Source organism: Leptosomus discolor, chromosome 7, assembly GCF_034619465.1.
Source record: "Leptosomus discolor isolate bLepDis1 chromosome 7, bLepDis1.hap2, whole genome shotgun sequence".
Classification (NCBI taxonomy): Eukaryota; Metazoa; Chordata; class Aves; order Leptosomiformes; family Leptosomidae; genus Leptosomus; species Leptosomus discolor.
This window is the reverse complement of record NC_141397.1, coordinates 66,264,300-66,280,849: the sequence shown is the minus strand read 5'-3', so window position 1 is coordinate 66,280,849 and position 16,550 is coordinate 66,264,300. Positions and strand designations below refer to the sequence as shown.

At 40.3% G+C, this 16,550-nt stretch overlaps 1 protein-coding gene across 2 annotated transcripts in view; it reads right to left on the bottom strand.

The window, feature by feature from the left end:
- The window catches only part of WWTR1 (WW domain containing transcription regulator 1), a 73,869-nt gene that overhangs the window by 16,184 nt on the left and 41,135 nt on the right, over positions 1 to 16,550 (bottom strand). The window contains exons 2-4 of one of the 2 annotated variants that reach the window (XM_086467990.1): positions 14,902 to 15,035; positions 4,266 to 4,279; positions 3,929 to 3,938 (exon numbers count right to left, since the gene is read on the bottom strand). In XM_086467990.1, coding sequence (XP_086324116.1) covers positions 3,929 to 3,938; positions 4,266 to 4,279; positions 14,902 to 15,035 — 158 coding nt within the window. The remainder of the gene's footprint in view (positions 1 to 3,928; positions 3,939 to 4,265; positions 4,280 to 14,901; positions 15,036 to 16,550) is intronic. The other variant, XM_086467991.1, reaches the window with a different exon arrangement.

The following is a 16,550-nucleotide window of genomic DNA, read 5'->3' as shown; positions in this document are numbered from 1 at the left end:
TATATGGAACCACATTTTAAGGTCCAGTGAATCTAGTCTTATTCACATTAAGATAAGTAAGAAATGTTATAAGTACAGTCATATAAATTGTATCAGCATAAACCTGGTGTTAAATGGCCAGGACCACGAGCACTCAGGCAGGAATTCAACTCTTCTCGTATGCATAAGCATGTGCTTAAATTTTTGGCATGTCAATGGTTGAGTGAATAGAACAACCATGCTAAGAATCCAGACTGCCTGAAGGATTATCACAATACAGTAAGTTCTCCATAAGAAAATTGCTTTCATTTAAGCTGCATATGCAAATGATAGAAGCAGGCAAAGTTAAGAAAAGAGTATAATAGCCTGTAAGGTGTGTCTGTGACACACTCAGGGCTAGGGTGTGAGTTGCAGTACTATTCGTCATGGCTATGTCATTGTCTTTGCTATATTAAATACTCCCTTCTTCTTCATCAGCTGATCTGTACCCATGTATCACCATTGAAATTATACATGCAAGAAGGCAAAGAACAAGACACTGTGAAAATGTTGAGGAATTCTCCCTGAGCTATGGTCTCCAATAATCCTCCAAGTAATTTCTTCTCACGGGGACAGACAGAATATTTTGGTCCAATGAACTCCATACCTTAGAGCAAATTACTTTTCTTTCAAGCAATACTATCCATTGTTACATACGATCAAGGAACTACAGGAAGCTCAGTACAATGAGTAAAGTAAGCATTCCCACACCTTGCCATTAGGAGTATAGAAATTACACTGAATAGCACGAGGGGTAACGGTTTCAAACTGAAAGAGGGGAGATTTAGATTAGATACTAGGAAGAAATTTTTCCCTGTAAGGGCGGTGGGGCCCTGGCACAGGCTGCCCAGAGCAGCCGTGGCTGCCCCCTCCCTGGAAGTGCTCAAGGCCAGGCTGGATGGGGCTGGGAGCGACCTGGTCTGGTGGGAGGTGTCCCTGCCCGTGGCAGGGGGTTGGAACTAGGTGGTCTGTAAGGTCCCTTCCAACCCAAACCACCCTGTGATTCTATGAATCTCCTACAAGTCAAGTATGCCGTAAGTATGAGATCACATTTCTAAGAAATAACAAAAATCTACTTATAAAAGAAGTTATTTACATCACCTGGGTTTGATAAAGCTGTAGCAGAAGTTTTACAAGTTTCAGTGCAGGAGATGCACAGAAGGCGAAGGACCAGGTAGAAGCTAGTTGGCCAATTCCACCACCTGTATTATTTGGCTCTGCTCCTCTTTCAGTCAGTGCCTTTCTCCTCAGGGGTTTGTAGGTCTAAATCTCTGGATACAGGTCCACGGAAAAATAGATCTGCTCAAAACTACCACTAATTGGAATGGTTTTCAAAGAACCATTGATTTGGGTCATGGACACAAACTTACTAGAGGTCACCTGAACCCGCTGACACGTTTTTCTCCAGCATACACTGCTTCAAGAAAAAATGGGATTCAGGTAACTCTTGATTCAGTTTGAATACCAGACACCTCCTTCCATAGCAGCGCAAACTGGGTAGACTCAAAAACATTATGGACAGAGGAGTCATGTATCTGTGTTTTCAAACAAATACAGACAGTTTTATCAAGGTGTCTGGATAGAGTATGTTTAAGATTAAGTCTAACTAAAATGGAGCTTTAAATTGATATGGTGATAAAATCAATTTATTAAAAAATATAATTCAAAACAAGTTTATAAATACACAGGTGCTAAGGCCCAGGTTTTGATCCAACCAACTGCGTAACAGCATCACTCCACTTGAATTATTCTTGAGTGCAATCACAACAGCATCCCATAAGCAAATTTGGGACATATGTCGTCTACTTTGTGAAGTCAAATCTAGTTTTTGGGTGTGTGCATGCACACACATAATGCACATTAAGTTATTCTAACCTAGCTCAAAACAAACATTAACTGAAAATATAAGTAGTATAAACCACAAGACTGTTAGGCGATTCTTTTTTAATATCTATTACAGAAAATGAAACCAAAAACTGGGGCATTCTGCAGCACCTCCCACAACAACTGCTGCATTCAGCTGCTCTAAAAATACATCCTAAGGGTCAAAATGTTACATGTACATAAAACAGCTGACTCTGGGAACTAGCTGAAGAGTAATTAAATCACGGCAGATTTACAAGCACTTTCTCACTGGCTCCACTGAAAGGCACTGAAATTATTATAGGCAAACCTTCAGGTAATGCGCTAAGTTTTAGGGCGTTTCTGTAGCAGCATTTCACACGTGATGGCATGTGGAATGTGTTCCTCTGCAAAACTGCCTGTCCGAATAGTCCTCCAGACCTCTGAAAAGCACTGCCCATCACCTTCCTGGAGGCTACTGAAGCCTGGGCTACATGAAATGCAGCACATAATCTCCAGTTTGAAACAGTCCCACAGGATAAACCACGGGGCCAAAGAGATGCTGTGCACGGAAGATTAAGTGCTTGCTCTTTTCCCCCTCAGTCAATAGCCACCCTGCAGCCACTGCTGCCTTCCTCAGCAGGGCTCTTAGCTGAGGTGATTCAGGCACTACAAATCTCCATACAGTTTGTGCACTAGCAAACGCCCATAGGCAGCAGATAAATCCCTCACACGTGTTGTATTTCCCTGCTTGCTCAGTTCCCTGTCATCTCCTCATTGTGCAGGAAACCAGCTGACTCACCGGCCTCACACGGGTAGAAACGCTTGAGCGTGAGGTTGCATGTGAACGTGCACACACGCGTGCTTGCCTGCGACTGGGGCAGCACGCTAAGCAACGCAGGACAAGAGAGAGGTGCAGAATGTACTCCTGAGGAGGCACAGTACAAGAAAACAGTTCTAAGAGCTACTGCCTGCAGAAGCACATGGCTGCTGCAGCAGTGCTGGACAATGCTCTGCAAACACAGAATCTGCAACAGAAGATCTCACTTTGTACACAGAACCGACCACAGAAGACGAAGATGAGAAAAATGGTGGAAAGATTGTATTATTGGGAAAGTGTACAAAAATGAATGGGACAGTGTTACCGGGAATAATCCCCCAAATCTACAGATGTAATAGATACGCTAGAGACAGTAACTTATGGGTAACCTTACATACATAAAGAGTATCCGATTAAAGATAGGAAACAGTCATGGAAAGCATGACTGTGGCTCTCAGGAAAACAATATAACTAATAGCAAAATGTCTTAAGTACCAGGGAAAATCTGACTGAAACATCCAGGAAAATGAAGAAAATGGTAACAGCCAGTAATGCTGAACAAGTGTATCGGCTCCAGCTAAAGGAGCAATGAATTAAGAGTCGGGCTGACTGAGTATTCTGGCAAGCACAGCAAGATAGTGGTGAAAATTCCCAGACTGCACACAACAGCCAAAAGACTGTGAGGAACAGAACCACTTAAACATTTCTGGTGCCAGAGATACCCTTGGGCAGCTCATAGTCTTGTGTAAGTGTAGTGATGGTCGGTACCAGCCATTTTCAGCGAAGTCTGCAATTGCACGAGCCAGTCCAGTGCTTCTGATGTCAAGCAATCCAGAGACACTGTATGGGCTCCTGCTTTACCCAAGAAAAAAGCTCTTCCTGTTTATGGTGCTATGAAGAGCATCCAGCATTGATATCCTCCAGATCAGCCAAGAGTGAAATACAGTGAATTTTCAAAGTGTTAACTTTGTGGTTTGCTAAGATTAGCTCTGTTACTTACACAGATCAGCACTAGCTGCATTGAACAGGCGTGGATTAGACTTGTGCTATATCCAGGGCCAGTCTGGGTCTAGAGGCAGCTTTATTTCCTGTAGGTGGTGCAAAGCCCACACTAATAAATCCTTCTGGACCTTGTGGAAAGCATGCAGGCATATATAAACTGTTTGCAACGTGCTTCCAGAACAAGGTATACTTGAGGCACTTCATTTTGTGGAAGTGTACTAGCACCAGCTTTGAGAGGATCATTACCAGAACTGGGCTAGGTCTTTGTACAACTCCAGGTTTGGGATTCTCTGCATAATCCTCTCAAGATAAAGAAAGATGACTATGCTATCGGAATGCAGACAGGCTTATACTGAAAACTGCAGCTTCCTGCATCAACAGCTATTATCTCTGAGAAATTCTGACCTGAGAAAATCAGAAGACCTAATGAAATGTCCAGGTCAAAGAACATAAAGAAAGTCTATCAATGGTAAATGATCCTTCCACATTCCATGCAAATCTAGTGGCAGTTGGAATACTGAGACCAACGATGCACAGAAAGGAAATGTGGTGATGTTACGCACAAAGCCAAAGGCACCAAGACAGGCACTGGCACTACTAATGTGAAACCCACAGCACCCGTAATCATCCTAAATGAACTACTAGCCCAGAAATCCTGCAGTTTGGCAGAACAGTTAAAGCTACTGAATGGTGTTTCAGAAAACCTAATGCAGTAGTGCTGCACAAGCTGCAACCAAAAGCACTTGCCATTGGAGTCTGGATAGACAGGGAAAAGGGACTTCTTGGTAAACTGAACAGTTCCACTAGGGAGACAGCTGGCTACAAGCCTTCGAGATGTCTGGCAGAAACCTGCATGTGCTGTACAGTGTGTGCAAGTACATAAAGCAAACCCAGCCCTTTGGGGCTCACTGGCCGTAGGTGGTTCAACGCAGTGCAAACGTGCCGTCAGTCCATCCACAGTCTTTGAAAACTGCAGTTGTCCTGCTGTGGCGGATTGGGCCCCCCACCAGCCAACAACTAAGCCCCCAGGCAGGCAGCCACCCAATTCCTCCCCATGCCAGCAGGATGGGGGAGAGAACTGGAAGAGCAAAGGCAAGAAAAACTTGTGGGCTGAGATAAAGACATCTGCTCATATTGGTCCTGTGTATGCTTCTCCACATTTCATGACAGAAAATTATTGTTCCCTTACACTGTGGCAAAAAAATGCGGAAGTTTCCAATGTATGTAGTCCTGGAATGATACAATTAATAGGACTAGACCTTCCACAAAATAAATTAAAACCAAGGTTCAGATTTGCTGGAAACCTTTTTTGTGACCTGTTTTTTGTTGAAAATCATTACATATTTTTACCGAATCTATGCTTGCAAAAATTACACCAAAGTGTAAAAATCTGTACCAATTAAAACACCGTCCTAGACAGGCCAATTCCAAGAGTAAGTCTCAACAGAGTACCTGATTCTTGCTATTAATTTCTGGTTTATACATCAACTGATAACGAAGTGTGCTTTTAATTACCTGCATCTTTCTAGACATTCTCTTTACAGAATCAACACCATTAAAATCTGCAGTCGCATCTGTCTCCCATATAACTATGCCAATACTTATCACTTACAATAATTCCCCTCTTTTTTCTCTATCCCCTTCCCCCTCCACATTTTCAATGCACACCACTGTATATAATGTCAGGTAGGTTTTATCCTGCAACGCTATCCACTTGGGCAAAAACCAGCATCCAGACAGAACTGTAGTTTCCTCAAAAGACGCGTGGAAAAGTATGACGAAACAAGTATTACAGGACCAAGACTTCTCACTGCTTTGTATTGTCCACTGTGTGAGTTCTTCAAACAACAAGAAAAAAAAATTTGGAACAAGCAGTTAAGTTGCTTGTCTTAAGGGCAGAGCTATGACAATACCCATGGGGAAACCAGAAAAATACAGTACCTGGAATACCTTTAAGCATGTTTGATATGTCTAATATTGTCTAGGTTTCAATTAACAGTGAATCTTTAAATACACCAGTCAGAATGACAAGAATCCCAACAACGGAAAAATTACCCCTGTTGTACATACACAGGCTTAGTTTGAGGAAAGTCTTCTACCTGCTTTTCCTGGAACTAGTCATCTGAACCAGAGCTGAACTCCTGTACTGAACAGCTCAGTAACACTGGTTTTGAATATAGCTGGTAACTCTTTGTCACTAAAGGCTTGAATGAGCCCAGTGAAGTCAAAGGAAAGTCTTGTGTCAGCTCCAGTGAGCAACGTAACAATTCCACAGCAGTCTACACATCTCCGTTCCTTATGATATAATTGTATGGCACATCTGTTGTGCTCTTCATGCAATTTTATTAATGCCTGCTATTATTTACATTTGAATTCTAACTTCGTTTTTGAGTGCTATGAGGAACATAATGGAGTTTGGGTTAAAACAGAAAAACCTGTAGCTTTTGCTCCAACTAGACTATTCAATATGAACACTGATTTCAGTACAATGACAGTCACCCGACAAATCAGTGCCACTAACAACCCTTTTCAGTCTGTGGTCTGGGGAGCCTTAGGACCTCTGGACTGGCTTTGAGAGGTCAAAATGTAACTAAGGAACTGGTCTTCCGCAAGCTTAAATTCACTAGGCAGGGTTTGTCACTCCCAGTATTAACATTTCTAAGGTTCTGCAAACAAAAGAAAAATATGAAAAGCTCACATTTACCACTCTATGGTAAAGGAGATTAGATGTAACATAGCAGGTGAAAAGTATTCACCATTCTGGCAGACAGCCTCAGGGCGGCCTTGAATTCAGTTCTCTCGGGGAAAAACAAATTTATTTTGCAAAATGAAGTAAGTCTCTTCAATAAACAGCCATTACACAATTTTCCAGCTCAAATGGAAGTGAGTAAAAATGTGGAGCTAAGTTCCAAACCTGGACTACGTGGCCACAGCTTCATTGCAGCCCACGGAACTATTTAGTTCACATCTCAAGTTAGACCTATGTAATTTTCTTTTTCAATTACTGAAAAATAAAAAAAATTCTTGTATTGCTTTCGTTTGCCTTTAAATTCATAACGATATTCTAGTGAATTAGGTTTTCTGACACTGTAGGAGACCTTTCTGTTGATGACTTTGCTAGACATACACTAAGCAAGGATTATTTTGTGGGCAAGAGACTCTGCAAGTTGCATAAGCCAAAACATGCAAGTGTAAATTGTTTCTGACATACGCATTGAACTGATTGTACCAAATTTTATTATTTTAGTGTCAGAATTGTCTGCATGCAACTGTGGATCTTTTTCTCTACCCTGTTTATGGGCAGCCCAGAGCTTAATTCATAAGAACTGGCCAGCTCAGGTGTCACGCAACACAGTCTGATGAAAAACAAATGTCTACAGAGGTTAAAAAAAAAAAAGAATGAACCCAGCCATATTACAGTTTTGACTTAGTCACGACACTGTGAAGAAAAAAAGACTAGGCTCCCCTCCTTTTCTCTCTCCGCTTCTGCCAACAAAGAACCGCTTGTTTTACTTATTTCCCAGAAACAGCATTAGCCTTCCAACAAGGTCAGCAAAAAATGCTGCTTTTCAGTTCTGGTGCATTTTGTTCCAAAAATCTGTAAAGCATTAAACCAAAAAGTTGTACTATCCCAGTGCACAGAGAGTCCTTTATTCAGATTTCTGGGCTGAAAATAGCTGTACAGAAATTTCTCAACAGTTTCAACTGTCATGTTAAGTTCTGTGATATTCACGTTTAACTAATCTTTCCTGCCTTCAATGATTCAAGCTTTAAAAAACCCAAATGAACAACCTGCAGGTGCAGCATAAAAGCTAGGATCAAGCAGGAAATTATTTAAAAGATTAGAGATTTATTCTATAAGAACTTTTAACAATAAATCAGTAACAACAAATAATGGTGGGGGCTGCTTGACTGGAGAGACTGCTTTAATGCCAATGACTGATGACCATTATTATTTAAAACATTTATTAAATTATTTTTACTTCTGTTTCATGCAATCTTCAGCTTTTGCAATTCATTCACTTTAAAACTACGAAAATGACACTCTGCTCTTGCACTGGCACATGTTTGGATTACTAACCTTGAAGGGAAATGCTTACACGAACAGGAACTTCTTTGTGTTAAAATTAAAAATTACTAGATTTTGAAACAATACCAACATCTCTTTTGAGCACACCAACCTTTAACACTTCAGATTTATTAGATAGTCAGCTGCTGGTTTAAAGGCGTGTGTCCTTCGAGATATTTGGATTTAACTGACCTGATACTGAAGTTAATTCCTATTAGTCTCTGGAACTGTCAGCCACTGTCCTTAAAACATAAATAAATTACTCCATTTGAAATCTGCCTGATAAACTATTTCTTAGAGGTTTTAATTGCAAATAACAAAAAAACCCACCAACATTCTTTACCAGAGTTGTGTCATAAAAATCTCATTCCCACAGAATGTGCAAATCCTCTACAATGCTTTCAGCTCTCCTGTAAGTATTATTTCATTAACCAGGAGCAGGTGCCAAAATTATTCACATCGACCACAAATGAATTGTGTCCGCTTCTTTCAGGATATCCAGTAATTAAAAATGACCTGGGACAGGAAGCCTTTCCACTGTGAAGGTGGTATGAGGGTATGGGCTACACTGAGGGCAAAACATATTCCTCTCAATGTTATATATCTGTAGCCAAATTTCCAGCCAAAGCAAACCAAGCCTTGCAAAATCTAGACCATTTCATGTATGTTAGTTATCACTAAAATACATACTCCCTGTTCTGAAAGGCTTTGGGAGCTTCTGCATTCTTATCTCCAGAGACTCACTTTGACACAGTAACCAAAAATGCATTTTATCATCCTCAAACAATAGCAGCTACACCTCTTTTATCATGGCAGGATATGGAAACTTTGGTTCATGTGTTTATTGCTCTTAGACAGGATTATTGCATTGTTTTATTGGTTGGATTTCCTGGCTGATTAAAAAAAATGAAAGCAGAGGCAAAGTGTCACAGCTCCCAGTTGTATCCAGACCCAATTAAATTACCGTAGTAACACAGCTGAAAGCTAAACTTTTTAGATTCACAGATGAATGTCTATGGCACCAACAGCTGTCAATGTAAGAGCCTCATCATGTTAAATTCTATTCTGTAACACATAATGTCTTTCACCTTAGAGAACTGGTGTATTTAATAGTTAAAACTATCCTGCTTGTATCCCTTAGGTCATGCCTGCTGGTGGTGCTTGACAGAGTAAGCTTCTAAGGTAAGGAGCTTCATCCTCTTCAGTAGCAAAAAAAAAAAAAAAAAAAAAAAATAGTTCTTCATCTGGAGTTTGACACCGTAAGTTAACACGGCTGAACTCTCAGGATCAATGCATTCACTGACCCTAAGCAAATTAACCTTGGGCTTTTCATTATTCTATGCCTGAACTGCTTGATCTATAAAATGGAGATAAATATTACCAGCTTCTACCACAGATGTGCCATGTTGTTTTATTTTTCACTATATGCTATATTCACACATGATCTGATCAGGTGAAAGTGCAGATGCCAAGTGCAAACAAGAGTATATGTAGCACACTTCTCCCTCTGCCAGAAACTGTTCTCTTGCTTTTCAAGTGTGTATGACACATTCTGAAACTCCAGCACCTAGTGCTGGTGACATAGCACCCGCCTTCTTTATGGTGCCAGTCTCCTACCTGGTGAAAGCAAGAGAACTGCACCAGGACTCTCTAATCTGTCACAGAGGTTTTCCAGATCTGATTGCATCAAGCCCCAAGCACCTGGTTTGATCTCACAGCTGACTCTGCCTTGAGCAGGAGGTTGGGTTAGAGATTTCCCAGGGCCCCTTCCCACCTGAATTATCCTGTGATGGCTACAACATTAAGTTTTGCAAGGCCCCAACCCTCAGCCACATGTGGGAACTCATCCTTCCTTACCTCAGAATACGCACCCTTACCTTTGCAAGCTCAAATCATTACTTACCTTCTAGCAGGTGTTCCTCAATTCAGTATATCTGAACGACTTCACAGGTTCTTACAACACCCCTTTGAGGATGCCACTAGCAGACAGCTGCTATAAAACCAGCAGCACAGAGATAAATTAAAACAATCTGCCCCAGGTAAAGATAAGAGTATGGGAACAGTAGAAACCTCAGGAATTATAACATTAAGCATCTTACGATTTTTTTTTCCTGCAAATATGCATATTAATGAATTAATCTTGACAGAACCTGAGAGAACATATAGTTATGAGGTATTACGTCAGAGTTCAGAATTGAGAATGATCTGGTACATCTTCTAAAGTCAGGATTAGCTGGGCCAATAGACACTATGCACTAAGACAGTAATTTACAAGTTATAAAATTATCAAGTTATCAACCATCATCATAGAACGGCTCAGCTTGGAAGGGACCTCAAAAGATCATCTTGTCCAAATTCACATGAAAGATAATACATTATGAGGGAAAAAACAGACAGGGTAAGAGAAGATGACTCAACTCTAATGCACAAGGGATCTACACAAACAGCTCTGCCTGTCCCTCTGCTTTGCTACTTGTCACTTCTTCCCTGACAGCCAGCTCATACATGACTGTAGCTTTTTAAAGCCCTTCCAGCCACCACCCCATCCCTGTGCAAAGTGAGGAGTCACACAAGTTTTCTCATGTACCAGAAGTGGGAAATGTGAAGTGGTAAAACCAGGTACGTGTTTCTGTTGCTGCTGACACTGGACTGTCCACCGTGAAGAGAGAGGCAAAGACGGCAGTGGGAGCCAGGCTCTAGGGAGCACCAGGGACGTACTGCCTGGCCTTCGCGGAGTTTAGTTAGACCAAACACACACTTTAACCACTGTTTACAGTTAGATAAACTGAAAGCCCCTTTCCACACCCAAATAAACTCAAAGGTATTTTACAAAGTGGTAGTGTGCGCAAAACTCTCAAAGCACCCAACTCTGGGCTCTACCTAACAGGCATCTTAGTCAATCACGCAGGACCTTGAACAACTGTGCCCTGCAGTCTGCAGCTGGTACTGGCTGTAAGGCTTAAGTTCTGCAACCGACTGCACCGGGATGGATGCCACTTTGCCCAGAAGGTCTTCTGAGGTTTTCTGCAGATAAGAGTCTGTTCTTTTGGTATGAGGATTTTACAGAACTTGTGCATATAAACGCAAGCTAATTCATACAGAAAACATAAATACCTTCAGAGGGTTTTATTACGTTATGTGAAAATAAGTTGCAAACATGTTAAACTTGAAAAACATTTAAATGAAGACCAGATTGTGCTCACCAACTGGATGAAGAGTACAATCACAAAAGAAATCTCTCTATAACAGTTCAAAGAAAGTGGGATGAAAATAACAATGGTTTTGAGTGTTGCATAATGTAGAATAGACTACAAAACAAGCAGCATTTAATTAAAAATTGTTGCAAAAGAAACTTTTGTAAGGATCTAATTTTTTCCCCTACATCTTCCTACACATAACCAAAAACCACCCTCCACAATCTCCTTACACCAGTGGCTGCCATTAAGGCAGAACAGCTTCCCTAGCTTGGACTTTGACACTTCCAGAGAATAATTTGGTCATTTAAGTCAGGCAGTAGTTTGACCATTAGCCTAGGTGCACTGCAACTGCTCTCTCCTTCCTGTCATTCACAGAAGTCCATGGAGCACGGCCTCCTAATTCAGGGACCTAGGTCAGACGCCTAAAATAAGGTTGTACAAATATGCCTCCTTCCACATATGGTCTTTGATTCTACCACAATAATGGAGTTGACTGGCAACAGAGGACACTTTATCAATCAGTTGAAAAAGACTACGTTTCAGAATTGGCAGAAAACTAATACATGTGCAGATTCAGCACCACAGTATATGGGATTTATGAAGATGCAAGAAATACAGTGTTTCTGGTTGACTTCAGTCAGAGGCTCATCGTTTCCCCTGCTGCACTCCAACAACAAAATACATACTTAAAAGGCTACTGCTAATGTTGTCCTTTCCTTAGTATATCCATCTACAAACTCTCTCAGAAGATCAACAAAGGTAACATATTTAGAAAAAGCAGACTGAACAAGTCTGAATATATGCTAACTGGCAACAATATGCTTTCAATCTCTGGGACAAATTTCCCTTTTTATTCATGAAACGTGGTGAATTTAGCAGTGGTGTGTAAACGAGCATAGAAACCTGCCTAGCAAGTATTACTTTTCTCTAAATTTAACAAGACTCATCAAAGGATGAAACACCTTCAGATTCCTTTGTTATGTCGCATTTAAAAAGCGATACTTTAAATGTCAGTGAGAAAATGAACACTGCTGAAGTTATAAGAAAACCAGTACGTGTAGCTCAAAAACAGACAACATAAAAACCACGGTAAGAAAAGAGGTAGAAAAATACAGCAGGTTTTTTAAGGTCTATCTACTAATTTCAATAACCTTTCACAGCACGTTTCTCTAAGTCTCAAGCATAGGCATGCTATGATTTGGTATCACTTAGTCACGCTCTGTGCTTTTGACAGAATGTTTATAAGTACACTTTGTACACCTCCCAGCAAATACTGCTGAAAGGCGTTCATACACCGAAGCAACAAGCTGTACAGAACAGACCACATTTTCCATTTCTTCATAAAAAGCATAGCAAGGGAAACACATGTGTTAGTAATTGGAAGCGCAGACCAGTGTGCAGACCTGGAATACTGAAATCCTCTTCTTTTAAGTGGCACGTCTTCAAAAGAAAAACTTCTTTTAATTCCTACAGTACCAAAAAACGCTAAAGCAAAAGACAGATGCATGGACTTCGATTGCTAAAAAGTTACAAAATTATGGCCAGAAGAGTGGCTTAACTTGGTATCCCGTCTCCATTTCTCCTCTGATGTCTGTAAGAAGTTGGCACAATCACTTCTGGCTCAGAGGTCTGACTGCCAGACCAACAAATTGCTCACTTCAATGTCTGAGCAGACCAAGAAGGCAGGTTTAGCAATAACACTGTTAGCATCACAAAAGAGCAAAAAGGCCCTTCCTTTTGTCCAAAATAATTTCAAAACAGAGACATTCTACTTTAGTACTGGAAACTGCACTCACAGGTATTTTAAACTGTCACATGAAGTACTCAGAGGCTACTGTATTCTGTGCAGATTACTGTGATCTTGTAATTTCTTCGTGTATATGTATGTGTATATATACACACACAGTATCTAGATTAAATCTTTTTAACTAAAATAGTGTCACACTTGGTGTGTTCAACAGGTGGACTGGAAAATCAGGGACTGTGATGCTGAATTTAATACTGTAGTGCCGAAAGTGCTACTCAGCTGTGCAACAGATTTGCTTGCTCTCAAAGTGTCACAGCATGCCTTTTGAAAGCCACCAGAATGAGAAAAAGTTCAATAAAACATATTGACAAAATATTTTCTAGATTATATATACACGGACACTGTGGAAATTGTTACCTACTATTTCTAGTGGGCTAATGTTTAGGAAATTCAGTCACAGCTCTGAACCACTATGCCAAGCACTATAGAAATACCTACCAAACAGTGGAACCTCATCTACAAATGTGACAGGTACTGAACGAAAACCAGTGTGTATTCAATGCGACAGACTGTGAAGTCTGTGGAAATGCCCAGGCACCTGAAGTCCCTTCAAGAACAGACTCTTAACTCGGTGTATGCTTTTACTTCTAATCCTTTGTACCCTGAGAAAGATCCTCCTCTAAAATGCAGTTTACAAGTACTTCCGTACAAGATTTGGCATTGATTCACTTCCACTGACAAACTGGGGGAAAAAGCTTGTTGTACGCTGTCCTGATTTATGGCACCTCCTTTGTTTTTTTAATTAGAATGTAACAGTTGTCAACATAAGCTGAGCAGTTGGTATGAACAAAAAACCCACTGTCCTATTCTTACCTCTTGGTCATTTCAGAATTGCTATGAACAGACTGACCTAAACACAGCTGTGGTTTGAAGTAACACCCGCAGAGCAATTGCTAGTTTTACCATGTAGGACAACACACTGCAGTAAACCCTAACCTTTTGGATTTTACTCAGGTTTCTTCTTCAGATATCCACTCTCACAACACAATTTGCTACCATCCACTAAATCACATAACCAACACCTTTTACTCAATATATTCAAGCAGGGCAGTTGTTGAGAGAAAGGTAGAAGAAAGAACTGAACTGACTTACCTCAGGGGACAGCCTAGGTGTTCTTTACAAATTTAAGACAAAACCAAATATGTATATTGCATCACTGCTACTAGTGACCACTGGCAGCCAAATGTTTACCATTTTCTTGGTACATGAAGAGACAGCCCTGATGAACCACTCTGCAACTGAATAATCATGAAATCGTGAGACCAACTTAGCAAAAATTAACCTCAACGAGAATCTGGTCTGTGTTTTTCAGACTACCTATTTGACATAGTTTTGTGACCTGGAGCCTGTAAGCTGACCTATCTGTTCCTCATTTGCTTGAGTGGTAGAAAAGTCAAAGCTGCAGAAGTGAAATATTAGGGATTATTTGTAATTCTCAATTATACATGATAATGTTTTCTTCCCTTTACATCTTTTTGTTAACATTTTCAGAGTTTTCACAGCTTTATTTTCACTAAGGCTTATATCTGGCAAAATCAGAGGAAGATAAGTTGATGCTTAAATTTAAACTTGAAGTGCTAAACAGGAACAGCAACGAAACCACACCATTTACAGAAAGCCTTTGGGTAATTCACACTGCAAAACAGACTTTTTAGTATTTTGCAGCTTGCTTCCAGTGAAGAACCCAACCACCACCACCATAAACAAACCAACAAGCAAACCAGCTACAACCTCTGACCTGAAGAAACACAGGAAGGACTGCAGACACGTTATCTACAGCACTTTGTGCAGTAAGCTTTGAAAATTACATAGTGGACTTGTAGAGGCTTTATACCACCTCTGAATGAAAAAGCACAAGAAGAGCTTATTTTTCTACATTTAATACTACATCAAAAATTTGTCACAGAGGCTCTAATATAAAATGCACGAGATGTTAGAACTTCACCTCAAACAGTACGAATTCACTTGCCGCCAACTCAATAGAGGGAAAAATAAGGAAAGGAAGTAGAGAACATACTGTGAGGCTTGAGAGCAGAATAAGAGCTACCCTTCTTGAAGCAAAAGTCACTTTGGCAAACAAATTAGTAAAAGGTGGCTCTCCTCTCTCTTTTGTATTTTCACCACAGAGATGACATCCAGTACTCACCAAGATTTGGCTGAGACATTGCCACAGACCTCTGCGGTACTGGTGTGGAAGTAGGTGCATGGTGGCTCATGTGATTCAGCGGTTGGTTCATAGTTTTTCGAGGATCTTGCCATGTTGTAATTTTTTCTATGTGACTGAGAAAGAAAAGATAAAACACAAGCTTAACACAAAATACCTGTGTATATTATGGTTAGGCATAATGTCATGAAAGTCCTATTTGCTTTGCTTATCCCACGTTCTTCTACCCTTCTCATCTCGCCCTAACCCACTTGAAATTATCTATCATCTTGTCATTAATTCTTTCTTCTGACCTCCTGCCCCTGCCATTCTAACTTTTTATGCACTACTGTTGAATAATCACTTTTACTTGAACAATTTGTGAATTCTGTTATGATACGGAAAATCTGTACTACACACTCATCTTCCAGACTAGGTAATCGTCCAAAATTGTTTACTCTTGTCCTACCAGTCTTTTTCTACGCACTCAAATATATGGCTATTCTTTGTTCAGCACAATATGGTCATTTTGAAAAGACAAGTGTTTGTCTCGCCAGATCCAACTGCTTTGTTCCCTACCACACCATGAAAACTAGCCTGTCTGTATGTCTCCAGGAATGCCAGAATATATTCTCATCACCAAAAGGAGCAGATTATGTCCTCTTGACTCATGTGTAATCACCAATTTCTCTGTAACGGCACTAACAGTTTTCATTGCAATGTAGTCAATGGAGGTCAAAAGTGACCTACACTCTAGCAAGTAAACCCTCATGTACCTGAGTTACTCTGAAAACAATGGAGTAGTGCATAAATCTGCATGAGATTCTACTGTGAGATAACTATAAATATTAGATATTTATAAAAATAGATAACAAATACGAAAGATAACTATTACAGAGATAACTATGTGATCTCTGTGAAATATTTTTTGCCACAGAGTACAGTGGTGAAGGAACTGTGGTTTTGTTGCAACTGAAGGTTTTCACTGAAATGCATTAGCTTTGAAAGAAACTTACCAGGACAAGGATTTTAAGGATCAGCATATAATTCTATTTGAAATGAGAAAAGAAAAAGGAACTATCTGCAAGCAATCAATAGTCTGGTATCTATCTAAGGAATGTCTGGTTCCGTGTCCAGCTTTTGCCCAACTGACTAACCAGGCTACCGATGACCGGCTGGACTTGGATCAGCTTTCCTCTATTAGTTTTTTGTCAGAAAACTCTAAAAGAGCTAAGTCTTTAAGATAAGCATGTAAAGAAGGATAAAAATGTAAATATTCTGTGTCTGGAAAACCATTCCAAAACACCTTTCACAAAAGCGTGTCTAACATCATCTTTACCGAACTCAGGCTCAAACTCGTCATTGCTACTTTCACCCCCACGACTAGCACTGCCATTCCTGCTGTGACCACCCCACACCTTCAGACTCAGCTGACCACCAGTACCATCTCACAGGCAACTTTCTGTCTTTTGTGATGTTACCACGTCCAAACTCTTTACAGTAAGTCTCTGACATTACCAAAAATAGCATGAATTACAAGCAGTAAAAAAAAAAAAAAAAAAAAAAAAAAGCACAACCTGAACCATTTTTAGAAGAATCGAAAAAAGTGACACTGTCTTTATTTAGTCTCTGGCTATTTTCTCTTGCTAATA